Source organism: Anopheles darlingi, chromosome 2 (genome assembly GCF_943734745.1).
Source record: "Anopheles darlingi chromosome 2, idAnoDarlMG_H_01, whole genome shotgun sequence".
In the NCBI taxonomy this organism is placed as follows: domain Eukaryota; kingdom Metazoa; phylum Arthropoda; class Insecta; order Diptera; family Culicidae; genus Anopheles; species Anopheles darlingi.
Window position 1 is genome coordinate 84424402 of NC_064874.1, and position 12500 is coordinate 84436901.

At 44.4% G+C, this 12500-nt stretch overlaps 1 protein-coding gene across 9 annotated transcripts in view; it reads left to right on the forward strand.

Annotated features, from left to right (window-relative positions):
- Positions 1–12500, forward strand: part of LOC125950426 (leupaxin) — a 45771-nt gene that overhangs the window by 30184 nt on the left and 3087 nt on the right. For 8 of the 9 annotated variants that reach the window (XM_049678413.1, XM_049678405.1, XM_049678406.1 and 5 more), the window contains 5 exons: positions 1–95; positions 190–293; positions 1207–1298; positions 9067–9492; positions 9599–9829. The exon at positions 1–95 is cut by the window's left edge and continues 35 nt beyond it. In XM_049678413.1, the coding sequence (XP_049534370.1) occupies positions 1–95; positions 190–293; positions 1207–1298; positions 9067–9492; positions 9599–9829 (948 nt within the window). Of the gene's footprint in view, positions 96–189; positions 294–1206; positions 1299–9066; positions 9493–9598; positions 9830–10035 lie in introns of all 9 variants that reach the window. The other variant, XM_049678415.1, reaches the window with a different exon arrangement.

Sequence of the window (12500 nt, forward strand, 5' to 3'; positions counted from 1 at the left end):
ACCATTAACGATACCATTAAGCGGCCATCGGTGGACAGTCTACTGGACGAGCTGAGTAATGCCCATTCAAATCCAATTTATGCCGTTCCGCATGGGTAAGTGTGTCACCAGGGCGAACAGTTTATGTCGTTGGTTCTTTCAACCATTTAATATTAGATCTAACCGTAAGCACCGTTTTGTTTATTTTAGGAATCAAAATGCAAACCATCCGGGCCGTCAGGTAACGATAACAGTGCGTGAAACGACGACGGAGAAGCTTACTGGCACACCGAGTGCACACTATCAGGATCAGAGTAAGTGTGCCTACCTTTAAATGCGTATTCCCCTCTGATGACTTATTGAAGATGATTTGGTTGGTCTTTAGTCAAATCTTTGGTCTTCTTGCCATTCTGAGCAAGCGCGTACGATTGTGTATTTCATGAATGCACTGACTGTATCGAAAATAGAATCAGGACTTTCCTTGCCAGTGGTAGTTGTCAGCAGCAACACCTAGTGCTAGTTTCGTGTGCCTACCTAGGACATGCTCCAGCTACTCTCCTGTATCTTTGCTGGAGTACTGTGGTGACGAAGTTTTCCCTATCTTGTGGAGCTACTCTCTGAACTACTCATGTGTGCCCTATGGAGCATGATTTCTGTCCTGATCCGGTGAGCATAGAATATATGTGAATAGGGGTATGGGCACTTTCCTGTGGGTTCTAATCCAATTTTCGACCCCAAGAGATCATCCACAACGTGGGTAGCGTGCCTTGTATGTTAATTTTCAAAATCTGTATCTTTGTAATTTCTGCTGCGATTGCTGTAAAAATTGCACACATACTACTTTCGAAAGGTTTAGCATTCATAGAAAAATGGTAAAATTAATCCCCATCATTTTTCTCATTTTTGCGTTTTCCTCTCTCACTCTCACAAGAAAGAACGAGCGAGAGAGCGTAGAGCATCCTCCTAAAAGTATGCAACTTTTAGCTCACGGTGGACGAAAAGCGTGGTAGACACAAACGAGACTCGAAGGATGAAAATTTAAACATTTTGCCGTGAAAAAATGATTATCTTTCAAAATCAAATTCGAATACAGTTATAAAACGTAAAATAGAAACGTTCGACGAAAATCCGAGTGGCATGCACACACTTGAAGGCCAATTTCGCAATAAAACTACATATTTCGCAATAAAACTAAGGAATACTTGCTCTTTTTTCTCTACCTTGCAGTGTATCAACAACAACTGGCTCAGAATGAATCGCACACATCTTCAGCAACGAAGGAGTTGGACGACCTGATGGCATCACTGTCGGATTTCAAGGTAAGATATCAAAACATTCACTGTTTAAGAGCAGATATAATCATATTTCAAAGAATAATGGGCATTCGTTTTTTAATTTCGATCAAGAAAACTCGGTAAAACCGTTTTATCTTCGATGTCATTTCACTTTTTGCCTGCTCGCTTTTCAACTGCGCTGTATAGCACTTTATACGTTTGGTTCCAAGATGTTCTCTTTAACGGGATAACGGCCAATAACCCGTCACCTAGTTATCAAATGTTACAGTAGCGAAGTGCTGTCGCCTTGTATGATGCTTTTCTACCCATCATCCTACTATGAAAAAAAAAAACTAAAAAAATGAACTACCAGGCGTCTCCATGTAGTGACAGTTTTATGACTACCGCTTGTCGTCAGTAGAAATGCTTTGTCGACAGTATGACCGCTGGCACGAGCCACATTGTTGCGTTAGATTTCTGTCGGGCGTCATTTTCCGGCCATTAACCTGCTGCCAAAACCGAAAACACAGCCGCGGTTCATTACCACCACCGCAGCAATCGCGAGTTTATTAAAAGAGAACAGTTCATTTAGTCTAGCGTAGGTTTAAATGTGATTATAAATGACTTCTTTTAAGCGTACAACACACTGACACTCGCACACACATATCATATGTTGTAGAGAAGGGCCACGATCATTGTTTGACTACGCCAGTTGTCTACACCAGAACGGATCATTGCCAAACAGATCTTAATCAGTGTCGACAGTTGATCCTGTGCGATTGTCGTGGAGAAGAGTGTGTTAGCGGCCTTGAGAACTCTTTGCTTTATTTATCTAAATAAAGCTTCTAATCTAAGTGTTTCAATTGTATTATCGAGATGAAAAATACACTGCCCTAATGACTAGTTTACGTTGCAGCTCATACGCTTGACGTTACTTGGCGTGCTCCGTAAATAAATCTTAAAAGATGCAATATCTCAGGATAAACCTGCCTATATGCATATGTATTGACCGCAAGAAAGACAACCAGCCGCTAAGAAAGGAACAACCGTTTGGATCTCGTTTGTTTCATGAGCACAGCATGGTGCTGTCATGATTATTTTCGATTTATTTACGTTTACATGTCCCAGGCTTAACGCTGGTTACGCTGGTTCGTAAGAACTGAACGGGATGCAAATCGCACACCATCAATAGACTCAAAACGTGCAAGTCGATGATAGCAAGTGGGGAGAAGCTATAACCGATCAGTTTGACTCCAATGCTAGTTGTCTCATCATAAACTGTTCTAAGTTTTTGGTACCTTTCTTTCAATAGAGTATTATGAAAAAGCATTTTTATTGGATTTCCGATCAGCATTTTTTCATTTATTGCCCTTATGAAATTGCGCATAAAATTAAAAGAAAACATTAAAATTTCAAGCCTTAAGACCCAATACATGAAATGGTTTTCCGAATTCTCCGATGCTAATCGATCCGTTTCTTGGCCTTTATAGAAGGTTGTAAACCTTCTTGGTGATCTCGAGGACCGGCTGATGGACTAGTTTGTGCCCATTAAAATCACCAGACGTTGTGCGCATGTAGTCCTCTCTTTTCGGGGAAAATTTATTTCTTCCAAGATGCCTGTTGTCCTTGAAAATCCACACGCACACTGGCGAAAGGGTTGCCAATGGGAGGTGATGATTTCAGGATGGCGTGGGTATCCGGGTGGAAAACAGCAAAATAGTTGTTGTGTACAAAATGCTATCAAATATAAATAAATCATTTTTATGGTATAACATGGGGATGGTTCGTCCAGGGATGGCGAGTACATGGCTTATTCCAGCCAAGTGAGTCCAAAAAACGTATTCTCGGTCTCACACGCACAGGCAGTTTAGCCAATGTTTTGCTAGCTTCCGAGTTCCTGTGTGAGTGAGTTTGTCTTTTCTTAATTTAGGCGACGGTCATTACAGCGTATGCATATTTTTAACTGTCATTTACCAATGTCAGGCTATTTGTTGTGCCTAGCGCACACTTGTCTTACGGTGCTCTCTTTCGGTGCCATACCAAATGGCGCGAACTTCTAGCTAATCGCATGACGCAAGGGGTTTTGGAAGCTGGCTTAGTTTCGTCAACCATCATAGCTCAGTAAATTGGGTTTTCGTCTTTCTAATGACGTAGTTACAATAACAGTTTGCCCTCTGAACAAACACCGGAGACAAACTCTTTATCCCAGTGGTCGGACCGATGCCAAAACTGCTCAACATATTTGCCACAGCCCAATGAACTTCAATTGAAATTTATTCGATTTATCATCTCTGGCTTGGGTCATTAGTCTACGAGTCTGGCAAATTCCCCCACGGATGCGTAATACAAAGATACTCCTTTTAGCGAATCGATTAGAGAACGCAGTAGTGACCAGTCATTTAGCAATTCATTTATTAAACGCGACCGTGTTGCCACATTCGTAGACATTTTTTTTTCTTCTCTTCGCTCTCTCTTGCTTTTAGTGTTAGTCAGTTAACCATCGTGTCGGGCAACGTATTAGGTAGGGTAGCGAAGAAGAAACACATCGCACGTGTAGCAGCGAGGGTGTAGCGCCGGTTTTACACCGTTGTCCGCCGCTCGTTTGTGGTCTATTTCGCGTGAATGTAATATTAATTTTATTAGCCGCCATGGTCCAACATGTACGACGGTTCACGCGTTCCAACCGTGCGAGGGGACGAGGTTAGTAGTGTCGTCGACGGGTGATAATTTATTGAAACACATATTACCGGGCACATCGGAAATAATAATGAAACGCCAGAAAGAGTGGCGAATGATTTGTTGGTTTAGTGAGCTGAAGTGATGGAGCGTAAATTAATAAAAGGTGTTACCAGATGATTCAACCGTTGTTGAGATGCTTTCGCTCGCTGTTTGCGTTCGATGCAATTGATCATGGGGGTTAAGTATGCTATGATATCATATGCAGTGGCAGTGTCTATTCTGAATCAAGAAGACATAAGATCAACCATTCTGGAGACAGTAGTCGATCGCATCGATCGTGCTGTCGTAAGGCACAAAGTTTCTATTTCTCAGCACCATACCAGTAATGGTAATTGAGAACGACTTTATGCATCATGCATTGAATTATATCGATGACAGTAACATGTGTCACCACTGGTTCTCATCAAACCTGTTGAATATATTTTTTTTCTTGATCCGAGAACGCCCTTGCCTCGACCGGCTACAGCAACTGGGAGCATGAATGAAATTTGCCAAGGACATTTCAAATATCCCAAAATTGCTTTCATTTAACGGATACAGGACGGACGGTGAACATTCCGGACAATGATGTCATTTGTGGGAAGCGTCGGCGGACGTACCCGTTCGTTTTTATTAAATCCATTTTCGCCCATCGTGATACGACGCCACGCATGGTACCACCCTACTACGTGGAACGATGCCAATGGCGAACCACTGTTTTCAAGAAGGGTGTGAACACACAGTGCGCTGCGCGCCACTACCTCTACGCTGAAGGAAATGGTTGTTTGGCATGCAACTCGGTTCGAAACGTGGCAGGAATCTGGCCTTTCCGTCCGCGGTACCATCACCGGTGAAGGTTAATCGATTTCTGGGTGTACACATGAGTTGCACAGCCATGCTGGTGGTCCTGTGCAAGGACCATATCCGGTTCCTAGCGCTCTTTATCATTCGATTGTTTCCAAAGTCAAGACCTTGCAAAATGCGAAATGCAATTGTAATGATTGTTGAGTTGGGTAAAGGGTTTACCCAATGCGGTATTACAATGCACACGGGCATGTAATCGACACCCGTTTACGGTGATGCGCGACGGAGCACATCATGTTTTACAAATCGATAACTGCACTCATCAGCAGGCGTGCGTTGTCACTCGCCGTTGTGCGCAGCGCTTTAGTTTGATTATGGTGGACGTTGTTTGAAGGGAGCTGTGGTGGCGTCACGTTGTCTCAGTGAAACGGTTGAGTTGTCACTACAGCCTCACCCTGGCTGCGGATTCAAGAGCTGAACCAGTATTTGTTGCTGATGGAATTAAAGAGAAAAAGCATTTGGCAAATGAATGGCCGCTTTTCATTTAATTTTGTTATGAACAATAGTTACAACAGACTAGTTTTCAATTTTTACTAAACTATTTTTATAATAGACACCAAACAGGTTTTGTGGTGGATAGAATAGCATCATATAGCGACACCGAGCGTGCTGTCATATAGCGATACCTCATCCTATCACCGTTGCTAAGTAGTTACGCGATAAATTTGTTAGTTTACATACCACCTACTTGTGTGTGATATTGTCAGTGGTTAACCGAAGCGCGTCGAAGCATGCCTAGACGATCTTCAAATCGCCACAGCTCGTCGCGTGATTGTACCCGCAAGTGGTGACGCGCCACGGGTTGTGCTTATGATACATTTGAATCGGCGATTAATAAAACAAATTTATCGATCGCCAGTCGAACACGTTATCTGATGTCTCGTGCTGGATCTGAGACTATAGGATATGGCGCTAGTCATTGTCGCGAGTGGACGGGCAGTGCAAAAAACAAATGACTCACTCGCGCGCGGTGGCTGGATGGTCAGTTTTGGATCGATGGTTTTAACCATTGAGATCTATAAGATGCAAAATCAACTATATGAGCTATGAAGAGACTCTTTAATAACAATATATATTACATTAATCATAAATATATTCTTTAAAATATTTTCTGCGTAGATACTCTTGTCTACGTTCTTACTCAATAACTCATTTTTTTATATCGCCTTACACTTTGTAATTAAGATCTAATACATCCACCACCTACGAATGAAATGAATGAGCAATGAAGGCTGCTGAAATGAGAAGGGCTATTAAGTTTTACTATGAAATTCGCTTATGCATAAATAAAAAAAATCCCATCAATCATGATCAGCTACACTCCCGAAAATAGAAACGTTCAAGGCGGTCAAGTGTCTCATTTTGAGTGTCGAATTGCATTGAAAGTTCGCTTTAAAATTATTCAATACCCATATTCGAACACTACCTTTTAGCTTCTGTAAAGCATCATGAATCATGACTACTTCCTTATAAAGTACTGTCGAAGATCTATCTCAATCGATCAAAGAACCTTCTAAAGATACCAAAAAAACTCTTTTTTCAAATATCTACGCCTACATGTAAGGGATCATGATTAATTGGATTAATGTGCTACCCTTCGTTTGCATCTTATTTATCAAGATCCTCATTGAATGAGTAACCTCAAACCAGACTAAATGGTTCAGTAACTACGGTGCTTATGGGGAGTATCTTAAAAAAAAGACAAATTAGTTCCCGTTGGCGACTTCCAAGGTGCTCTCTCTACAGCTAAACCAATCGCGCAAGGTCGCATTACTTGGTCAGAAAAAAACATGATCGACACCTTCTGCTTCTGTCAATCGTCACCATCTGATGTTCACCATCCGAAACTAGACAGGGATCCTACATTGTGTGTAGCATGTTTCGGGATAGCGAACTCAAGCGTGTGCGTGTTCGGTGGATGAAATCGATCTCTCCTTTTGGTCTGCTTTCCATTTGTCGGTTTGTTTTCGTTTTTAACTCACATTCATCAGCGAGTCTGTTGGAAATGAGCTGCAAAAACTCGGTTTGTTAAGGCAACTAACTGGAGCAACCAATACGGCGTTATAACGGATGTTGCTTTCTCGCTTGCTGGGGGGCCACCACCTTAGACAAGACAGAGACAAGAAATAGCAAGAGCGGATGTCTGTTTTGCAAGGGCTTCAAAATGAGTAGATGGCCGATGTTCCGTTCGGGTGATCTCGATCCCGAATAAATACTGCCTGACTCTTTCTTTTTCCGGTCTCTTCATTTTCAAGACCATCGTCGGAGGAGTATAGAAAATTTTGCTCCCTACTAAAAAGTATTCACATCGTGGTGATACACCTTGCTGGTGATGGTGCTGGTGGAAAAACGAACATAGCAAACGTATACCAATGCGTCTCCTTTTCACGAGAACGTGAATGGCGCACGGCATGGCACAGTCGGTTGCTCTCTGCACACGGCGCATCACTATTTTTCCGGCTCAGGGGCAACCCAAAAATCCGGACGATGAGTGCAAAAGAGGCCGTCCGATCCGGACGTGGCGCGGAAAAGTGGAAAATAGCTGGGTGGCGCTTGAATCGCCGCCTGCTATGGGGCCGTGAGGGCTACTTCGCGCTAGACGTGTTCGATGCGTGCTCTTTCTTGGCAGAACGAATATGAATTTCGTTTGGTCGAACGAGGGATATTCCGGTTTGTTTGTCTGTTTTCAAGGGAAGACTTGGGGTAGACTGAAACCTGCAGCTATAACAGGCGGTTGTTAAATTATGTGATGCGCCTCATCTGACGGTCATAAAATGAATCAGTGGTAGCCTTAATCCTTATGATTTGAGGCGTAACGATGCATACGCTACTTAGCCAAAATTTGTTGGGTGACTTCTGAGAACAAGAGTGGAAAACTGTTTTTCTCATGAAAGTGAAACGTTAAATTATGCAGAAAACGTGTTTTACATTCTATAGTTTAAGTACTGAAATAGTTTTAACACTATTCATTCTCTCCGAAATACACACTTTCTTAACAAATATTTGTTAAACTAGTTGACATAAATGGAAAAATCACATTTTAACTAACTTAAATCATATCAATTGGGTAAATTTTACACAAAAATTTAATTGGCTGCACTGTATTTGATCATTCTTCAATCCACGACGAATTTGGTGAAACTCTTTTCCGTCAAGCAGCAGCATTAGCAGGCTATCCTTGACGCACTCGAAACCTTAACCCATTTCCAATCGATGCCAATTAATCGCTGACCGAATAATGATCGAAGCGACGCGATGTTGATTTGATTGCAGTTTAATTTAAACAAAAATCGAAAAGGCAAAGATCATGTTCCGCCTGCTCCTGCTCGAGAGAAAGGTTGTGGGAGAAGTAAGAGACCAGAACTAGCGTTGGCCACTAGAATTCCAATCATAAACAACCGATAACCCAACCATGCGCCAGTGTATGTTTGTGTTTGGATGTTTAGTTTCCAGTTCATATCAGGCTAACATGAATGTGTTGCGCTATGGCGCCATGGAAAGAACGTTTTATAAGGAGTTAAATGGAAGTAGAAATATTGCTACTGACAGGGGAGGAGGGGTTGGTTGGGTTTAATTTTTGTCACAAGATTACTGGAATCAGTTGAGAAGCGCCATTGCACCATATTCCTACGTAGAGGTGACACGTAATAAGTGCAGTTCTACAGCGGTAAGCGACTATAAACTCGTGCGTGGCAGTTCCGTTTTTACTATAGCCCCGTCGTGGAGATAGTGTTTATGTGTGTCTGTGTCTAAGAGAAAAAGAGCGAGATAGGGCAACAATTTATACTGAAAAAAGCAGGAGGGAGGAGTGTGCTTTGCTACTAATAAGTGGAGGCAACGCAAAACAAATCCCTACGGAGCGATCCGACCTATGGCGCGGCCCGTTGGGGGTGTAAAATGTTCATCAAACGGCTTTGGCACTCCCCACAGACACACTAAGGCACACCCTACTCACGACTAACACACGCAAGCGGCGTCGGCGTCGGCATCGTCATCGTCGACAAACACGACGATCGTACCAATGGTCAGCAGCTCAGTTCACTTTGAAACCGCGCCACGGAAAGACCTGTCCATCGCAGACAAACTTTGGAATTTGTCTTTACCGAAACGTACTAACGAAAGGTTGTTGAATTGCGCAGTCGAGGAAGTGTAGATCAGCGGTTGCCATTCTGGTTGGTGTACTAAAGCTGTTCTAAACCATCGGCTTGTTCTCTGTTTCTCTACTTCACAGGTCACTTCCGGCACATCCCATCAGCATCAATCGGTTACGGATTACGCGAAGCCAAACCAGGGTACCGCACACTACCAGAGCACCCTGACCACGGTTTCGACAACCGAGCATCTACCGCCACCGGTTGTTACCTCTTCCGGCGATCAGCTTGATTCTATGCTCGGCAACCTAACAGCCGACATGAGCCGCCAGGGTGTGAATACGACTCAGAAGGGGTGCTGCAGTGCCTGCGACAAACCGATTGTTGGTCAGGTGATAACGGCGCTAGGCAAAACCTGGCATCCGGAGCACTTCACCTGCAACCACTGCAACCAGGAGCTCGGTACGCGTAACTTCTTCGAGCGTGACGGTAACCCGTACTGCGAGCCGGACTACCACAATCTTTTCAGCCCACGTTGTGCATACTGCAACGGGCCGATTCTGGACGTACGTACCTGCCTCTTGCTCGATAGTATCCTCTTCGGCTAGTCCATGCTGAATCTTGCCACCTTCCTGGGGCGTCTTGAATTTTTTTTCTTCCATTTTATCACAGAAATGCGTAACGGCGTTGGAGAAAACGTGGCACACGGAGCACTTCTTCTGCGCGCAGTGCGGTCAGCAGTTTGGTGAGGATGGGTTCCACGAGCGCGACGGTAAACCGTACTGTCGCAACGATTACTTCGACATGTTTGCACCGAAGTGCAACGGGTGCAACAGGGCGATCATGGAGAACTACATTTCCGCCCTCAACAGCCAGTGGCATCCGGATTGTTTCGTTTGTCGGGTAAGTTTCCCCGTTCTGCGCCCAACTGGTACACAGTACGACCTTCCACGCGTTGTTGCTCTGGCGTCCAGCGAGAAAACAACAACGGGGAAGATCATCCTCACACTTAGTAGCACAACATGCTCGCACACACACACACGGACACATGCATATAGCTGTTACACAGGGTTACGGAGGAATGGTTCAGTAATCGATTTTATTTATAGGACTGCTCGAAACCAGTCACCGGCAAATCGTTCTACGCGATGGAAGGCAAACCAGTATGTCCCGGTTGTGCCGGCGCGGAAGAGGACGAGTAAGGATTGCGGGTGGTTAGTCGGTCGGTCGTTCGATCATTCTGTCGGTCACGGTTCGTCGGTTGGCGCTTTTGCTACTTGCGGTTGTGTGGAATGAGGTCAAACGGTTGCTGTGCTGCCAGGTCCGAAATACTGGAGCAAAATCATCTTTCACCTTCGTGTCACTCGGAACACGCTCCGCACATTACACCCTTCCCTTCACTTCCTAGCGAATGTGTGTGTGTGTGTATGTGTGACTCACGTGCTAATGGGAGACCTTAGCCGTCGTTGATGAAAAGGAAAACATAGAGATTTAGTCAAGGGTAATGATCGCCACACACCATCCATCAAACGGATAACTAGAACGCAGCACCAACACCTCGTCTGTACCCAAGCAAAAGCAAAAGCGACCATCTCTAGCCGTGTCCACGCACGACCATCGCCTGATGACCCATTTTCCCATCATCCTTCCCCCGGTTATTCCTGTCGCAATCGTGTCTCACTATGAGCACAACTATTTTCATCACTCCGATCGTTCTGATGTTCGTCCGCAGCAATACCGCGAAGATCTTCGCCCGGGAGCATAATGCAATGAGACCTTCTTCACCCTAGTCCCCGTCAGTCATCCATCGTCATCCTTCTCCTTTTTGCAGTCTCTGAATTGGTTAAAATGGTCCGATGTTTTGAGTTTTGTTAAAGCTTTCCTCACGTGTTTCTGAACTAGCAACAGCTTCAACACGTCCAGGTCATGACCGACTGTTGAATGATTTTTGGACTTGGAAGCATACTGTTTCCGATTGTTTCGACTTGTAACTGTGACATTAACTGGACAAACGGAGTAAGACCATTGAACAAACTGAACCCTTACTGAACGAGACAAAAGATAATGCCACTATGCCTTTTACGAAACATTTTTTTGAAACTTCATTAATTATGCTAATATGTTATAAATGTATATTGTAAATAAAGCAACATAAAAGAAGACGATAATAAACACAAACAAAACAAAAACAAAAAAAAAAAAAAAAAACAAAACAAAACACAAACAAAAACAATACCAGCTCGCTCGACTGCTGTAGCACCCCCGGTTGTTGGGAGCCAGTAGGGCGATGCTCGACCGATTTGCACCCGGTTCCACACCTCATTTCGGTGAGCGAACGATGGATCGGTGGATGAGTAAGGAGCAGGAATACCGGGGCGGTCTAGGGGCGTGTACGAGCACTCTCATTGGCCTCGGCCTCCGGTCGGTCTCCCGAACTCTCTGTTTTCCTTTCTTTCCGTCTTATTTTTGGTTGCCACTCATGCGGTCGCTCATAGCGTGCTGAGGTGACATCATTTCTAGACGAACCGGTGACGTCATATGCATTGCACTGCCTACTAGTACGAACAAACGACGACGCACAGTGAGCGGGAGTAACCTGACGCAAAGACACATGCGATGAGATGGTCCGGGGTCGATGGGTGTTGGTAACTTTATACCCCTGTTTGGACTGTTTGGTATTGTTCCATTCGTGGGCCACCAGCCGCCTCCATCGCTCCCCTCGGATTCTTGGCCGTGACTATCCGGTGGTAACAGACGAGCGGCTTGGTATGCGTGGTGCCCTCGCAACCCGCTTTCGTGGTTCCATGCCCTTGTCCCATATGCTTTCTTTGGAATCTGGATTCCATAAACATGATGATCCGTGTCTATCGACTCCTTTACCTTCTTGCACCGTATGTGGTTTGCGGTTTGTGGTTTTGTTTTGTTCTATGCCGCCGATCAATTAATTGAAGAAAACGCCGACGATGTGTGAATGATAGTAAACGGCAATGTGGCTCGCCCGGAATTAATTGACCAGACGGATGGACACGGGGCACGTCTTAAGCCTTTGTGTGCGTGTCCCTATAGGAGGGGAATTGAACGAATTATGTCATCGGCCACCACCACCGAGAAGTTACTGTCGCGCATCGGTAATAACGCATGTTTGTAGCCGATTAGCTTCGGCACGCAGAGCTGTTTGTTGTGTCGGTTTGGATTCCACGTTTGGAAGCGTCTAGGAAGCAGTAAGTGCGAAATGATCTTACATTCCTTTGTTCATCGCAATCATGGTAATCATCATCGACTGGTTTACAATCGGTTGATGGGGTTCTCAAACAAAGTTGCTGTACGGCATTGAACTTTGAATTTGAAAACCGAGTTTAGGGCAAGTTAAACAATCATAAATCGCCCGTGCAGGTCCATCCCAAGCGTTGATGGATCAATGTTGACGATTGCATTTCCGTCGATAGATTGCGAAAGCGTTTTTGATCTTACTGGATACCACTTTCCACGATCTCGCGTACGATCAGAGATACATCGTAGCCTTTAAAATTAGACATCAAACAGACACGTAACAAAGTGGACAAACAAAAAACTT